The sequence below is a fragment of the Peromyscus leucopus genome, chromosome 14 (assembly GCF_004664715.2).
Source record: "Peromyscus leucopus breed LL Stock chromosome 14, UCI_PerLeu_2.1, whole genome shotgun sequence".
NCBI classification, from domain to species: Eukaryota; Metazoa; Chordata; class Mammalia; order Rodentia; family Cricetidae; genus Peromyscus; species Peromyscus leucopus.
This window is the reverse complement of record NC_051075.1, coordinates 53,745,828-53,763,236: the sequence shown is the minus strand read 5'-3', so window position 1 is coordinate 53,763,236 and position 17,409 is coordinate 53,745,828. Positions and strand designations below refer to the sequence as shown.

At 48.1% G+C, this 17,409-nt stretch overlaps 2 protein-coding genes across 3 annotated transcripts in view; one reads left to right on the top strand and one right to left on the bottom strand.

The window, feature by feature from the left end:
- Positions 1-19: 19 nt before the first annotated feature.
- Erg28 (ergosterol biosynthesis 28 homolog) lies at positions 20-9,390 on the top strand. Of its 2 annotated transcripts, none has more exons than XM_037210727.1 (5): positions 20-446; positions 2,974-3,130; positions 5,762-5,852; positions 8,257-8,375; positions 8,598-9,390. In XM_037210727.1, exons 2-5 carry the CDS (start codon positions 2,998-3,000, stop codon positions 8,675-8,677), a joined length of 423 nt encoding a protein of 140 aa, XP_037066622.1. In that variant the 5' UTR covers positions 20-446; positions 2,974-2,997; the 3' UTR covers positions 8,678-9,390. The 2 variants fall into 2 exon arrangements, with proteins under 2 accessions (XP_037066622.1, XP_028732286.1); XM_028876453.2 differs by having other exon boundaries at positions 2,970-3,130.
- Positions 9,391-11,917: 2,527 nt separating this feature from the next.
- The window catches only part of Flvcr2 (FLVCR heme transporter 2), a 63,058-nt gene continuing 57,566 nt past the window's right edge, over positions 11,918-17,409 (bottom strand). The window contains exon 10 of the mRNA XM_028876466.2: positions 11,918-12,591. Coding sequence (XP_028732299.1) covers positions 12,523-12,591 — 69 coding nt within the window. The 3' untranslated portion in view covers positions 11,918-12,522. The remainder of the gene's footprint in view (positions 12,592-17,409) is intronic.

Here is a 17,409-nt window from a genome sequence, read left to right as displayed (position 1 = left end):
ACAACGCTCGGCTGCGGGCGCAGACGAATGTCGTCACCGCGGCGCGCCCAGGGGGCGCCGGCGCAGAGCCAGGCTGTTGCCAGAAGGATTCCTTGGCTCCTTTTTCTCTCCGCGTTTTCCCCACCCCTAAAAGGCTGACTCCAAACCCAGAGTTCCGCCACGCTCGACAGAAGGGTTTAACCGCGTGAGCGGCGCAGCGGGGAGAGGCTTAGGCGGCGGCAACCGCTGATTGGCAGCAACGGGGTTCACTCCCTATCGCCTGCTCGAACTGAACAAGCCCAGCCAATCGGAGCGAGGACTAACAGGAACGACCCAATCCTAGAGCTGGGCTGAGGGCGGGGGCGGGGACAGTGGCCCAGGAGGACTTGGCACTGGAGCGGTCCTCGGGGAGCTGGTTTGTGGATGCTGCTGATACTCTTGCTGCAGTAGTACTGAGTGGTCGTCAGGTAGGAGAATTTAGAGTGGGATGTAGGTACTCGTGTTGCATACGAATGAGACTATCTGCAGAATTTAGGAAAATGGGGATTGCTTGGGAAGCTACCTTTTCTTGGTGTGGGGTGGGAGGAGTCAAGAAACGATGTCCAAGGGGGTGCTAGGAAAATGGAGAGGGTTTGGTAAATTCTGGGAACAGATGAATGAACGAGCAGTCACTGTGAACCTAGCTCTGTGTAAGGAGCTTTCTCTTTTTCTCATGTAATTCTCCGGTAACCCTTAAGATAGATGTTTATATATCCCCATTTTACGGACGAGGAAACGGAGGCTATGGAGTCTCAATGACTTGCCTGAGACCCCAGACCTAAATGGTGGAGCCCCTCTTTATTGTTTGCTAGTGAGCATTGCATCAACGCTGAACTGGGCCTGGACAAAATTTGGGAATTGATATTGTAAACCCCGCCCCTTCCACCACCTCAAAACTCCAGGGAAATGGTTTTGAGGAATTGGTAGAGCAATTTCTACTCTGGTTGTGTCTTCATCAGCACTCAGCTGAGATTTCTAAGACCTGAAAGATGGAAGGCATAAGTTCTGCGTTCTATTGAAAGGAAGTATGTGTGTGTGTGTGTATGCAGCTTTTTTAACTAACTCAAATTGAGCCTGGTGTTGAGAGGAGAAAATAAAGAGAAGTGGATCTTGGTCTGGGCTATGAGTGCCTGTGAAGTCTTTAGACTGGGACAGTCTGTGTTTGGGGCCTCTGTTTCTTCTGGACTCACCCTTCCTCTCCTGAAGCCCCATTAGTTGAATATTAGTCCCTTCACTTTAATATTTGTGCTGGGTGGTGTGGAATCCTACTGAGACGTGTTACCACAGTGATGAAGGCAGCCTCATAGTTTCTTAGCCTGACCACAGATAAATGAAGGGCCGAAATGATGGGGATGATCACGATAAACTATCTCCTTGGGATCCACTTAGATCAAACTAATGGAAATCACTACTCAGCAAGGCTTGATCTAAACAAAAAGTATAGAGACTAGCTCTTCTAACATCTGAAGACAAAAATGTTTCTGGCATGTTTAGCTTTCTCAAAAAATGGGAACTTTGCTGCGCATTGGTGGTGCACACCTTTGGTCCCAGCACTCAGGAGGAAGAGGCAGGTGGATCTCTGTGAGTTCCAGGCTGGCCTGTTCTATGTAATGAGTTCCAGACCAGCCAGGGCTGTATAGTAAAACCCTGTCTTAAAACAAGGAAATAGCTGGGCAGTGGTGGTGGTGGTGGTGGTGGTGGTGGTGGTGGTGGTGGTGGTGGTGCACGCCTTTAATCCCAGCACTCCGGAGGCAGAGACAGAGGCAGGAGGATCTCTGTGAGTTTGAGGCCAGCCTGATCTACAAAGCGAGTTCCAGGAAAGGCGCAAAGCTACATAGAGAGACCCTGTCTTGAAAAAAAGAAAGAAAGAAATATTTTTTTTTTAAAGATGGGAACTGCATCAAAATAGTCTTAAGGAGGTAGTATTTCCACAGAGTCCAACAGGCCATGGCATTCTGCCATATATTAGCTATGTAATCTAAGCAAATCACTTAGCTATTTGTTCTGACCTCCAGCTGTAAAATGGAAATACTGGTAGTGCCTGCCTATCCTGATGTAGGGAGTCAGTGAAATACGATGTCAGATACGTGGGGCAAGTATAGGGCACAAGTGCCCCATAACTGCTAACTAGTATGGTTTTTCCTGCAACCCAACACCAAGCCATTGAAGTGGTTTTTTTTTTTTTTTTTTTTTTTTTTTTTTTTTTTTTAATATTTTAGGTTGTGTTAGTTTATGAGCCATGATATATCTGGGAACCACGCAGAGGCAAACTGAGAATACCAGTTGGGCAATCCTACCATAGCTTCCACTCAAATGGACGGTATAGCTTCTGTAAGTTTAGAAGGATGCGTCATCAGTATCCAGGTATCTGAGTAGACTTAGAACCACCTCTGAGCCACTTGTATGGCAAAGGAAAGGCATGAAGAGGTGAAGGCATAGCACTGATTCCAGACAAGGCGAGGGAAGTCTGCCTTACAGCAGCACTGTTCTCTGGGGGATTACTTGAACAAAGGTAAATGCTCTGTGTCCTGCTGCAGGGTGTACTATTCATTCACCCTCACTAGAGTGGGCATTGGCAGAACACAGGCTTTACCCAGAAACCCGTTCTATTACTTTATAGAGATGTTAGTGTACCCCACGTCTTCTGTTCCTCTTCTTGTCATTTCTTTCCTGCTAGAATGTCTACCCGTTGCATTCTTGTTTAGCCTCTGTCACTCTGAACAAGGATCAGCATAGCTCTGCTGAGGGGAAATATTCTAGGCATCTTTTGAAGTAAAAGTGGTGTGGCAAGAAAACAGGGTGGACCCAAAGGACTTGGAGAGGAATTTGTGGAGTGCTCTGCCAGTATCACTCAGGACAGCTCTCATGAGTGGGACACAGATTAACCACAGAGGTGCGAGAGCTTGTGATTGACGAGGAAGTACCTTGATTATGCCCTCTTTGTTTCCAAGGCAGAGCACCCTCTCTTTGAGGGGAATCATGAGCCGCTTCCTGAACGTGTTACGAAGCTGGCTGGTTATGGTGTCCATCATAGCCATGGGAAACACGCTCCAGAGCTTCCGAGACCACACCTTTCTCTATGAAAAGCTCTACACTGGCAAGCCAAACCTTGGTAAGAAGTCAAAAGAACTAGCTGAGCACCATAGCTCATGCCTGTAATCCCAGCACACAGGAGGATAGGGCAAGAAGATTGAGAGTTCAAAACCAGACTGGAAAACTTGGTGAGATCCTATGTCAAAAAATAAATGTATTGCTGGGCATGGTGGTGAATGCCTTTAATCTCGGCACTCAGGAGGCAGAAGCAGGTGAATCTCTGTGAGTTCGAGGCCAGCCTGGTCTACAGAGTGAGTTCCAGGACAACCAGGGCTATTACACAGAGAAACCCTGTCTCACCACGCCCCACACCCCAAAAGTAATTAATTAATTAAAATAACAAAAAGAAAAGAATGTAAAGAAGTAGATTCTGTATAGCACTGGCCTAGCTGTTCATTACCCAGTTGAGCTACATATCTGAACAACCCAGGCTACTTAAAGCCTATCAAAGCACAGGTACTTCTTTCTGTCTCCAAATCTAATTATTAAACCTGGCTGGCAATCCGGTTCGAGACATATGCAGGTGGTCTGCTGCCTAATCCAGTCTTGGTAGCCACTGGAGTAATAGAATGTGTGGGAAGCACTGGGCCCTCTTTTCCCAGTTATCTCTGGATACCTCTCCATTCATTTGCCGCTGCCCTGGACAATTGATGTGTTCAGAAGCACACACATAAAGACAAGCAAGGAAATAGGATGCCATGTTGACTCTGGGCCGCTTCTGGAAAGCCATAAAGGGGTGTCTTACGGAATCTCAGTGCCCTCATCGGAAATCAGGGCATGGCACACATGGTTCATAGTCTATGTAACAGGTAGACAGTTCCCCACCCAAGATCTTCCTGAACTGAGCTGTGGTCCCTGAGTGAATACTCCAAATCGCTCCAAATTTCTCTCTCCAAGTAAAACTTCTGGCTCACAGCGGCCTTTCCCAACTCCCGAAGCTCTCCACTGCATATCTGTACTCTACAGCTGCACTGACCCCCTTGACACGGGGTTACTTGGAGCGACAGCACTGATTGACAGCAGCTGACAGCGCTGTCACATTTATAGCTAACCCAGATCCGGCTCTGACCTACTCGTTTTCTGCAACATCTAGGTGGAAATGAAGTTAAGTAGGCTGAGGCTTATTTTGAACAAAGTTCAAATAGAGTGGGAGTCAAGAACCCGGAAAGGCCAGCAGGAAGGATATTGTTGATTTTTTTAGCCTCAGTTGCTGCTCACAGGTGATCGTGGAACTTGTATAGTTTGCACAGGATTTTAGAAATTATCTGGAAGTGTAGTGGGCGTCTTCCTGCCCAGAGAAAGAGAGAGAGGGAGTGTGTATGTGTGCGCGTGTGTGCATGCTTGTGTGTGTGTGTGTGTGTGTGTGAGAGAGAGAGAGAGAGAGAGAGAGAGAGAGAGAGAGAGAGAGAGAGAGAGAGATATTATGGAACTTGTATAGTTGCATAGGATTTTGGAAATTATCTGGAAGTGTAGTGGGCATCTTCCTGCCCAGATAGAGAGGGGGAGGAGGGAGTGTGTGTGTGTGTGTCTGTGTGTCTGTGTGTCTGTGTGTCTGTGTGTGTTGGCAGAACAGTGCTCTAGATGGCCTAGAAATGTAAACTGTCCCTTGATCGTTGTCAGGTCTTGAGTATCTCACACTAAAGAGATTTCTTCAACCTTCATTAGAAGAGCCATCAACTTGATTTCTAAAGACTGGATGGCCAAAAGGCTGACATTTCAAATATTTCCTCAACCATCTAAAAGCTCTTTGGTGTGAATTAGCAGAGTTGTCTGCGTTTCCAAAGGCTAAAGAATTTTTAAAGCCCAAGTGAATATTAATAAACTTTTTGGTTGTCAGCTTTGTCCATTGATATCTTCCTCCCCACCCCACCCCCCCAGTACTGGGAATCAAACCCAGGATGGCTTATCTTGCTTGCTAGGCAGGTGCTTAACAACTGAACTACTTCCAGAATTTTTTTTAACTCTATGAGAGAGAGATCAGCAAAAGAACTAGCTGTGCTTTAACAGTTGGAATATTTGGAATCCACAGGGTGCCTCAGTTCACTGGCTCTACATTGAAGTCACCCAAGCAGGGTGTTTCTAGAAAATACTCATGCCAGGACTCATCTCTAGAGAATCCAATGTGACTGACCTGGTGTCCAGAGCTTGGGAATTTTCTAAAACTCAGGTGATGAGAAAGAGCTCAGGGTCAAGAGCTACTGTGAGGGGGAAAGGTGACTCAGATTTTCAAGGCAAGATATTTACTACAGCACCACAATGAAGCCACCAAGAACAGAGGCCCCAGGGAACCCCAGAGAACTAGTACTTTTTCCAGCATTGTCCCCACAGAGCACAGAACAGATGTTAGCCCTCTGAAAGCCCATGTCTTGAACACATGCGTCTGGTCTCCCCTAGCGGTCCACAAAGGCTCTTGGTCCTGCTAGGCATCTTGTGTGTTCGGACCATCTCTTCGGCACTCCCTTTCAACTGTAGGCATCTGAAGAGGATTGAGCGGCACTCAGAATTCCTTCCATTCCATTCCCCGGGGGCCCCCTCACGGGGAGGTCAGGCTGGGCTCCCTTCTGTGACTCACCAGGGAAGCAGACTAGTTTAGGACAAAGCTCACCTCAGCCCTCCCGAGGTTCTCACACTCTTGTTTTTCACTACACAGTGAATGGCCTCCAAGCCCGGACCTTTGGGATCTGGACCCTGCTCTCATCAGTGATTCGCTGCCTCTGTGCCATTGACATCCACAACAAAACGTATGTCAGGGAAAGACCGGCCTCTGGCTCCCTTTTGTTGCCAGTCAGGCTCCGCGCATGTGCACTGCCCTGCTGTTGGGACCTGTTAAATCACTTCACTGCATTATCATAGAGCATAGAAAATGAAAGCCTTGTTGGACCATTCCTTCCAGTCCTAAAATACCTATAGGCCTAACAGATCATAGCAAATAACATCGCCATTGTTCAGTGGTCTGCATCATACCTCGACTAGATCTCTCCTTCCTTCTATGAAAGCCCTAGAGTACTGTGCTCAGTTTAGCCTTAGAGTTTTGTTTTGGCTTTATTTCACAGTTGCTGGGGGATCAAATGAAGGACCTTGAGCATAGTCAATAAATGCTCTAGTTATGAGCTACCTCCCCAGTGCATACATACCTTTTGCACATTTCTCATTAATCAGGAATGACCAGAAATTCGTGAAAAGAGAGAAACTATGAGTAAGCTGATAGAGGCCCATGAAGAGGTCAGTCAGTAAGGGAAATGTGTATGCTGCCTCTCCAAAGAGGGTAAGACAAGCATGAACAGGTGCAGGCCACCCTAGCCGCTTTTCTAGATGATGCCATACCCAGTCCTGGCCACTGGAGGGAGCTCAAGCCCTCTTCCCTGCAGTATTCACTATCTTATGCAAACACAGTCATTGCTCAATTCACTGGGAGAAGCTGTCAAAAGGCCAGCCTCGCACTGAAATCTTTTTTCTTGTCCCTCCCCTCAGCATCTGGGGAAGAGAGGAAGCAATAATATTTATGGCTCCTCTCTAATTTTGCCAGGAGCTTTCGCCTACATGACCTTGCCTCAGTCTCTTAGCAACCCCTGGGGGGAGAAGGTAGTGATTTTCATTACTGATTTTGTAATATAAATATTTTAAAAATTCAATTAATTTAAGCAGAGGAAGACCGTCTCAAGTGGGATTTGAAGCAAGACTATTAGTCCTTTGATCTTTCCATCTTTAGTTTTAATTTTTTTTTTAGCTTGAAACTGGATTACATGTCCTAGATTGGACACATATTTTTAGAAGCAGTATAGTTTAGTGGAAACTGCCTGGGGTCAAGAAGGAAAACACACTCTGCTCTCAGTGCTGCTGGTAACTGGGTTTATGACCTACTCTCTCTGTACCTTGGTCTCCATCTATAAAATGGTAATAGATAACTGTTCTGCCTCTCTGGGTGAATGAAAAGGGGGATAGTTGTTCTGGAGACCTTTTTCCACCATGAAGAATTGCTGCTAGGTATAGGGGATGCAGCCTCTGTTTGCTGTGTGTTTAGAGTGAACAGAGAATCCATACTCACCCCCATCCCTACTCCTCCCCATTCAGAGGAGAGCAGTTGTGAATGCTGAGCTGGTGTTTTCGGTCATTTCCAGCGTAGGACTTTGATCTATGAACCTCTAACATGCATCCTGAGTTTATTCCTTCCATAACCAGAAATTCAAAACACACACACACACACACACTCACACACACACACACCAACATGCACCAGCATAATAAAAACCAACTTGAAGGTACTGGTTACTTTTGAAGAGGGAGAAGAAGGCAGTCAGGGTAGGCTAAGGGTACACAGATGTTTCCAATTCTGTAATGTTTATTTCTTTGTAATATAAAAGGATCCAGCTGGGGATCTAGCTCAGAGTCAAAATGCTTGCCTGGCATTCATGAGGCCCTGAGTTTGATCCCCAGAACCGGAAAAAAGGAATGGGAACTGCAAGTGTTCAAATGTTAAGGCTGATAGGGCCGAGCCCTGGTCACACTGTGCTTCGTTACAGTTTACTATCTACTCGGAGTGTGTCCTCATGTTCACAAAAACGAAAACAGACACCCTCACTTCAAGCGGCCAGCCACTGTCAGAAAAGCCATGGTCAAAGCTGAGGACCATGTTCTCCTCTGGAGTTGTTGTATGTCCTCCTCAGACCAGATTTTAGGCCAAGACATAAAGTAGCGAACTTGGACTGTAAGAGCATCTGAAGGCCTCTGGCTGCTTAGAGCATTCATTTATGGTTCCGTCCTACAGCACTGTCCGGCACACGGCCAGACACCTGCTAGGGTGGCTTAGGCTGGAGTCTGTCAGTTTGCACTGAGCACATGAGTATGCTCGGTCCAGAATTGCTGCGCTGCCCAAGACTGCCTTCCAGAGTCTCCCATAGCTGAGTTCCCGCTCCCTTGCTAAGTCATAGAGGCCCCCTCTGGCTGCTTGGCCCGGGCCTCAAAAATCTCTAGTTTTGCCCCCGGAGAGAAGCACTTGATGTGATGAAATAGCCAGGGGTTTCTAAGGCGTGTGTGTGTCCTTCCAACCACGGTCATGGCCCTCATGGCAAGTCAGCGGACACCCTCTGCAGTTCTGCGCCAAGCATGCAGTCACGTCGGTTTCCGTTTCCGTCTGTTCCTTTGTAGACTCTATCACATCACACTGTGGACATTCCTGCTCGCCCTGGGACACTTCCTCTCGGAGTTGTTCGTCTTTGGAACGGCCGCTCCCACAGTTGGTGTGCTGGCACCCCTGATGGTAGCAAGTAAGCACCAGGCCACTCTAGACCCCCTGCGCGGGCGGCGACCTCCTGCCTCGGTGACCCCCCCCCTCCGCTGCGGCGCGGCTGGGGCTGGGACAGACATGGGTGCCCGGCTTGCGGGGCTTGCGGGGTGCGGCGGCGGTGGTGGGGCTGGGGCAGACGCGGGTGCTGGGCTTGCGGGGTGCCGGTTTTATGCCCACCACTAATCTTTTCTACACGTTGAAGGTCTCTCAATCCTGGGTATGCTGGTTGGGCTCCGGTATCTAGAGGCAGAACCAGTATCCAGACAGAAGAAGAGAAACTGAGACCAGCCTTGCCACCTCCAAAACGTCATCGTCTTCCACCTCCGCCGGTCCTCCTTCATCCTGCGCCCTTGGATCATTTCTTTGGGGCTGTGTCCTTAGCTCCTTCATCTAGGTTCAGCATCATTAAGCTTTTGAGTCTTTGTGTTTGTTTTTTTTAATGTTTTTAAATTTTTAAAACATTCATACAGAAAAATTATGTAACACGTATGTATAATTTAGAGTCGTTTAAGAAATATTCTGTTACTCCATCAACGTCAAGAAATCCTCAGAAGCCCCCCGCCTCCCCCCACCCCCCACCTGCCCCACGTGCCCTCTCCTCCCCCAGCCGGATCCAACCCCCAGGCTCCCTTCTCCAGTCCTTCACTCTTTCATCTCCTCTCCATTCCCTGATTGGGCTCGTGTGGCGGGAACGTGAGAACTGTGAAACTCAAGCTGCTGCCAGCCCAGAGCAGCAGCAACCAAGGGCTGCTTCAAAGGGGTTGTCCACACGTGCTGGGCTCCTTTCTGCTGCTGGACCCAAGACTCGGACCCAGCCAAGGGACAGGGCAGTTCTTCCAAGAAGGGCTGCCCTCGGTGTGGGCAGGACCAGGCTTCTCTTCTGTCTTCCGGGGGATAAAGGATGGAAGAGTCTGGGCTGTTTTTAGACCTTTTGGTCAGTGGTATTTGTGTAATGCATTTTATAATAAACAGAAAAACCGTCTATTCTGATCAGCCTTCGACGTTTCCCAAGAGCCTCTGTACCCGCCACCCCATGGACTCCAACCCTGGAGCATCATCGCTCTCTGCAGCTTTACATCCACTGGAGAGAGAGCCACTCAAGACCCAGGAAAGCCTGGCTGCCCCCAGCTCCTCCCTGTCACTTGCTCACTTGTGTTCTTGATGCCAAATCTCCCTTCTTCACCTTCAGGATTCTACATCGACAGCTCAACAGTTACGGCCCTCTCCCATTTTCTTCCCAATGAAGTAGACTCTTGAGAACAGGAAGAGAAAGGAGAACAAAGCAGCCCAGGAGAAACAGCTGTGAGCTCGTAAAGAAGCAAGGGCAATGTCTCCGTGTGAATAGTGCTCCCTGAGTGCTGATGATGCTCCCTGACCATTCATGATGCTCCCTGAGCACTAATCCCAACACTCAGGAGGCAGAGCCAGGTGGATCTCTGTGAGTTGGAGGCCAGCCTGGTCTACAGAGCAAGATCCAGGACAGGCTCCAAAGCTAAACAGAGAAACCTGGCCTCGAAAAACCAAAAAAAAAAAAAAAAACAGGCTCAATCCCTTCTCTATGTCTAGTAGAACATGGTTTCTCCAGATAAGAATTGATAAGAAAGAGTGCCAGAATGTCACCGGCACGGAGCGCATCTCAAAGCAAGAAAGATGCAGAAAAAGCGACAGCCGGGAACCTAGTAACAGTGGAGAAAGACAGGGATGGCAGTCCCCGAGAAGGTCGCCAAGCTGCCAATGCTTGAACTAGGCTGTGGACGCCGGCCAGAGCTAGCTGGTGTGGGTCTGGGGTGATCAAACAAAACACTTCAGCTGCCCTTTGAGGCAGAGCCAAAGACAACACTGGACCTTTCTCTTGGGGAGGAGCACATTCCAGCGCATACACAGGAGGGGGAAAGTCAGGGTCACAGGTTGGCCACTGCGTTATATCTTCTGTGTAGGCGGTCAGGAACCTTTAAAGGCTGTTAAAAAAAATCCAACAGGATGTTACACCCTTGTCAACAAAGGACACAGATGTTCTGGCCCCAAGCCCTGCCCCTCACCCCAAACCGATCACCCAGACAGTCTCAGAAAAGTGTGATAACCTTGTGGGGACAGCCCAAATGACAAGGCAGACCACTTTGAAAATCTTTATTGCCTTAAAATATCTGGTATTATAAACAGGAAATACAAACTCTGGTTTTTTTTTTTAAATAAATGGATTGTGTAAACATGTCCATTTTGAACAGTTGAAGAAAGAACACCTTTCTCTTGGCAGAAAGTAAGGCACCTCTCCCTGCCATTCCTAACACTGCCTCAACCCCAGCTTTCCTCCCGTCCACTGCTCAAGTCTACACACAACATACAAACACGCGTGTATGTACACACAAGTGGGTCTCCTCTGGCCTGGTACCCCAACCCTGCAGGCAAACCCGCTATTCTGGGACGCTAAGGCCATGGCCAAGGCCAGACGACTGAATGGTCTTGACCAGAGTTGCTCGAGGCACAGGAGAAATTAGTTGCCAGTTTCTCTTGGAGGAGACCTTACGAGAGCCATGAGTATAACCAGCAGACTGGGTGAGGAAGGAGGTCAACTGGGATTGGTTTAGGAGTCCTTTTCAACTTAAAATATCTGGCAGATTTTGCTAGCAGAGGCAGGAAGAGTGTTTGGTTGTGCAAATCCTGTCCCCGGCATCCACGGGATTATGTTTACCTGAAACAGACAGAATGTCTATTTTAAGAGTCACCTTCTGCCCCGTTCCTCAGAGATAGCCTCGGGTGTCTGAGTACAGTAAATGAGACCAACTTTCAATAGAGGTTAGAGCCACGAGCTGCTGCTGGCCTGTGGCAGCATTTCCCAGTGCAAGACCCAGTGACGACATTCTGAGTGGCCTGGGACACTGGAGTCCCTGGACAAGCACCTCTCATAGGAAAGCACCTTCCCATCCCAACCCAAGCTACCAACTCAGCTACACACACACACATACACACACACACACACACTCACTCAAGGTGGCTCCCAGCACTGTTGCACTTAGGCAGGGAGGGGGTGATATTTTGCTTGTGCTCTAACAAATAAAGCTTGCCTGAAGATCAGAGGGCAGAGCCAGCCACTAGTGAACCACAGCAGAGGACAGGCAGTGGTGGCACACACCTTGAATCCCAGCACTAGAGAAGAGGAAGCAGGAAGCTCAGGAGTTCAAGGCCACCCTGAACTACATGAGACTGAATCTGTCCAAAAGAGAAACAGAGCCAGGCAGCGGTGGTGGTGGCTCACACCTTTAATCCCAGCACTAGGGAGGTGGAGACAAGAAAATAAGGCGGGTGGAGACAGGGTCTCAGACCATTCAGTCTGAGGATTAGCGGAGACAGAATCTCACTCCTTCGACCTGAGGATTCGGTATCGGTAAGAAGTCTCTAGTGGTTGGCTCCTTTACTGATCTTTCAGCATCTACCCTGATATCTGGCTCCGGGTTTTTATTATTAAGACCAATTAGAATCCGTGCTACGCAGGGAGCCCTCTCCAATCAGTTTCTCCTTCCGGCGACAAGAGAGGTTTTGTCTGATTTATTGGTGTTTCGTCTGGGCTCTCAGGAAAGAAGGTAGGAAGAGAGACTGCAGTGTTTGGCCAAGGCCAAGAGTCCTGACAGGGCTGTCTCTGTGGAGTGCTGGGCTCTGATGGAGGCTGGACCCTGGTGCTTCCTCATCGTGACCCTCAGGCAGAGCACCTTGCCTGTTCTCAGTGAGAACTGGGCTTCATGCGGATAAGTCTTAAGACATTAGAAAAAGTTAATATCCTGAATAAGCTTTCTTAGGATAATTCTGCAAGCATTCTCCACGAGAGAAAGGATAAGAAGGCAAGGGACCAAGCAAGGATGAACTCCGACACACTACACCAGCCTCTCCCCACACTAGCCCCAAGACATTAACAGGGAGAGGGGACTAGAATCCAGTCTACATCTGGAGAGAGGTGAGGCTGGCCCCAAGTAAACCATCCGGGTTCTCAGGTAGGGCCCAGTGGGCATAGGCACGGCCTTGCAAGCCACAGATCTTCCAGCTGCTCCCTCTAGAAGCTTCTCCATGAAGATCTAGGTGCTAACAGTGTCTCTGTTCCTGAGTCTCTGCCACCTCTCTCTCTGTCTCTGTCTCTCTTAGAGACGATCCTCGGACACGACCGTGGGGGCCTTGCTGATGTTGCTCTCTTCCTCCTCCTGGACTTTCTAGAAGACAAAGAAAACAGGAAGCCCTGTGATTAGAACACACAGATCTCCTCCACCCTGGCTGAAACAGAATCCCTGTCCATGGCAGATCACTGTGAGTACCAGGGCAAGAAGCCACCCACTGTCTCCCCCCCACACCCCCAGAGAAATAAAAGGCACAAGGGAGGAGCAAGCAGCCCAGCCTGAGTGTACCCCCCCCATACACTGACCCCCACCGTTACCACTCATCAGAGAGAACAGAGCCAGCATCCTGTTCTGACAGCCCCAAACTCCCCTCCCCATGCCATCAACTGGCTGCTCCAGGTTCCAGATCGGCAGCTCCCTCAGACTCTCCAGCTAGCCCCACTGCGAGGTGGCCCCAGGATGAAGGTTATCATAATGTCCATTGAATGGATGCCATCCAGCAATTTTAAGACACCCTGCTTGACTGTATAGCTGAACTCAATGGCCGTGCGGTTCTATGCACTCAGAGAGAAAGACACCGTAGAAGCTCTTCGGAGGGAACTAGTCTGGACTTGGCTTCTTTGGGGAAGGCTATGGCATGGAATTCATTCATAGGAAGTCTCCTGGCTCACACTTGTTAAGTGGGTTTGGGGTTAAGCATGGCCTAGAAATTCTCCCGTGGGGGTCTCTGGTAGACATTGCCAACTTGGGCATTTGGCCGTCTCCTAATTGGCAAAAGGACCTTGAACGCAGACGGCACTGCCGAGCCAGCCCCGCTCACGGCCCGGCGGAGTGTATGCAGGGCCAAGCTGGAGGCCGATGCCAGCTCAACAAATAGAGCTTTTGTCCTCAGGAATTGCCTGGGTCCCATCCATGGCGAGGGTCACAGCCGTAGTAACCCAGCCCTCTGATTCTGGTTCTCGCAGGCCTTTGGGCACCAGGCCTGCCTCAGCCATCGGTAACCTTCATTCAGACAACTCCCAGCTGACCTGGTCACTCTCCGCATTTGACACACACACAATGTGTCTCCACATGCCTGTCTCCTCCCAAGCTACCACCTCAAAACTGCCATTAAAAAATAGGTTGGGAGTAAGGTGGCACATCTACATTCCAGGTGCCGGAAGAAAAAATGGGCACCCAAGGTTTCACAGTCAAGGTGGAGTCATTCTCTCTGTCCTTAAGTTCTCTCGTTACCTAAACAGTGCATCTCACTGACGTATACAAAGGGCAGATGCAGCCAGACCTGATGCATGCCCTGTCCTCCCGGACAATGTGTTTGTCTCCAAGTCTCTGAGTTACACTGACGGCCTTGGGGGTGTGTAACGATCAGGGCTCCAGACAAAGGGTGCACTGGCCACTGTAGCTTCCTTCTTGTCAGCCCCAGCATACCTCTGACCTCCCCTTAACCCTAAGTAGCTCTAGATGCCAGTGAGGACCAGAATACAAGGATACGAAACGGGCATACTACATAAGCGAGCCCCATTCCAGGAACTTAAGGCACCTAGGCCCATTCAGCGCTGCTTTCCAGTATTCTACCCTCAAGGAGACCGGGCCAACAACTCCACTTGATTGACAAAATGAGTCAATGCACAAGGATTTGCCTCCACCAAGAGTGAAGTTTTATAACAACTGAAAATGTAAACAAGATGGAAATACACATGTCTGCAGATGGGAGGCATAGAGTGTAACTGATGATGGAGTTTATCTTTTTAAAAAAGTGTGTGTGTGTGTGTGTGTGTGTGTGTGTGTGTGTGTGTGTGTGTATAAGAGTAGGGCTGGAGAGATGGCTCAGAGGTTAAGAGTGCCGACTGCTCTTCCAGAGGTCCTGAGTTCAATTCCCAGCACCCACATGGTGGCTCACAACCATCTGTAATGAGATCTGGCGCCCTCTTCTGTGTACATAGTAAATAAATAAATCTTTAAAAAAAAAAAAAAAGAGTTATGTCCATAGTGTATGAGAGTATGTTCAAGTGAGTGGGCCTGAGGAGGGCATCAGATCCCCTGAAGCTGGAGTTACAGAACCTAGTAGGCTGCCTGCTATGGATGCTGGGAATTAAACTGGAGTCCTCTTTGTGAACAATGCATACTCTTAACTGAAGAGTGATTTCTTTAGCCCCTACGCTATATTAAGCAAACATACAGAGTAGAAAATGAGATACATATGTGTCCATAGGTTATAGCACTGGTAAATGAACTGGGGACACAATATGATCAGATATTTATAGTATGGATATTTAATACATATTAATATGTAAATATCTTTTATTTATATCTCGTTTGCCTTTATCTTCCAACTTACACACAGCAAAAACTCATGTCACATGACACAAAAATCACAGTCCCAATTAAACATTTTTCACCAAAAATCTTTTTTACTGCAGACACCTTATCATATCCCTATTGGCCAAAGTATCCTAAATCCTTGTGTCTCCTTAAATACAGCACAGTGAAAGCCCATGTCCACAGGGGCCTTTGCTCTTCACACTTATAGGCCCCTCCCCTTTTGATCTGCTCCCTGCCAGCTCCAGAATGTGGTATCAGAAGCCAAACAGTAAAGAACTGAAGATTCTCACTTGTTAGACAGAACACAGCCTTGAGTGCCCAAAGCACTGCAGGACAGCTGGTCCATTGTTCCAGGAAATACTGTATACTTAGCACAGCAACCCAGCTTCCATATTAATCCGTATAGTAGTTATTATAATGTAGGCGGCACAGAGGTCCCTGTGCTCACAGATAAGGACTAAGGGAACCAGAGATGTTAAACACACAGGGCTGTCCCTCCAAATTACCCAATCCACCCAGAAGGCTGGGAGTGGGTGTGGTTAATAGCCTGGTGACCTTTGTGACCACACTGAATCCTCCCCAAACCCTTATCATAAGCTCATTTTTCTCAGTCAATTTATAGCCCATCTTTATGGAAAGTGTCACATGTACTTTATGAAGAGTTTCGTGTGATCACCTCTGATCTTTATTTAGCTCACTGTGTTCCTGGAGGAGATTTATGTGTGCTTTGTTATACACACAGGATTGAGTTATTTACTGCCAGGGAAGTTTTCACCAAATTGTGCTGTGCTTAAATAAACCTAAAATAAACTCCTCAGGGTCACACACACTCCCCAATACTTGTTAGTCATGTTGAACCAAAGTGCCTGCCTTCCTCCCTAAGGTCATTTACTCTGCCTGCTGTGGTGGTCTGGTGGTTACAGAGAGCCCTGAGTAATAATATATTGACACCACACTCAAACAAAGCGAGTTAACCAGCCACTAATTATAATACTGCTTATAACAATCAAAAATACTTTTAAGGTCTGAACAGAAAACTGTTAAATCAAAGATTACTCATGTAAAAGAACAGTGTAAAGTCGTTAAAAGTAATTGTAGAAGACCAGGAGCCTTGGAGTGTGGCAATAATTAGAATAGAGTCTATTGGAGGAGGAGGAAGGAAGAAGAGGAGGAATGGAAGGAAGGGAGGGAGGGAGGGAGGAAAGGAGGAAAGGGAAGGGTAGGAAAGAGAAGGGAAGGAAGATGAGGGAGGGAGGGAGGGAGAAAGCCAGGCATGGTGGCTCATGCCTGTATTCACAGCACTCAGGAGGCTAAAGCAGGAGTATCACCCTGAATTTGAAGCCAGCCTGGGCTACACGGTAAGCTCTAGACCAGCCATAGAAATAATAAGAACATGTCTAAAAACAAACAAACAAAACAAACAAAAACCAAGACAGAGATGGCTGGTTCAATGGCTAAAGCATCCTCTAGATAAGCATCAGGGCATGAGTTCATATCCCTAGAACCCACTCAAAGGTTGGGTGGCCATGGTGACCTGCTTGTAACTCTAGCACTCAGAAGGTGGAGACAGGAATCCCCAGAATAATCTGGCTAGCCAAACTAGCTGTATCTATGAGCTATGGGTTCAGCTAGAGATTCTGCCTCAATGTAGAAGGTAGAAGATGACCAAGGAAAATTCTAAATGCCAACTTTAGGCCTCCTCGTGCAGGCACATAACCACCCCCACACATGAAGCATGCATACACATGAAAAAGACAAAGTGTGTATGTACACATATCCACTTCGTGGACACGCGTAAATGGTAAATACTGTGTTTCTAGGTGATAGAATCACAGCATGATTTTAAGACTCTTGTATATTTGCTGTGCTTTTTTTTCTACAAAGGATATATGTCTATAGTGAGTTTAATGGGGTGTGTGTGTGTATGTAACAAATATCTTACTTTGATTCCTCACACTTGCAATACCTTTCATCTTCACTTGAATCTGCCTCCCCAATGTGATGCTGGGGACTGAACTTGAGGCTTTGCGGATGCTAAGTAAGCACTCTGCCACTGAGGCCCCACTTAGACTTAAACCTAGCATTTTGGTTAAAGTGCTTTCCAGCTGACTGGGGGAGATGGAAAATACTCTTCTGTTCTAGAACATACTGCTGGCCCCACCCTCCTCTTTCACTGCCACCAGCTCCTCCTTCTTGACTTGTCCTTTTAGAACTTTCTGGCAACCTGTTGGCTCCATCCCCGGAACTCTGCCTAAGAGACTGTCACCACCACTGTCACGGAGTGATCAATCCAGGTGCCTATGTTCCCTTGCTAGTCACTGACTCCAGTTGATAATAGTGAAACCAAGGACCCAAGACTTGGCTCAGAACCACAAGAGTAGATGCTGTTTAGCAGTTTCTGACGGCAATGATAATGCTCTGGGGAACATAACAAGGAGACTGGGGGAGGGGGGCGCTGGTTGAAAGTCAAAGGGAGTGGAGGAACAGCTCAGTGGTTAAGAGCACTGGCTGCTCTGATAGAGGACTCAGGTTTGGTTCCCAGCACCCACATGGTGGCTCAGAACTACCTGCAACTCCAGCTCCAAGGGACAT

Excerpts from the sequence above, each read along its gene's own strand:
- Erg28 (XM_037210727.1), top strand. The coding sequence starts at position 2,998 with ATGAGCCGCTTCCTGAACGTGTTACGAAGCTGGCTGGTTATGGTGTCC. Across the intron at positions 3,131-5,761 it reads CACTGGCAAGCCAAACCTTG|TGAATGGCCTCCAAGCCCGG; the intron begins GTAAGAAGTCAA and ends TTCACTACACAG. Across the intron at positions 5,853-8,256 it reads ATTGACATCCACAACAAAAC|ACTCTATCACATCACACTGT; the intron begins GTATGTCAGGGA and ends GTTCCTTTGTAG.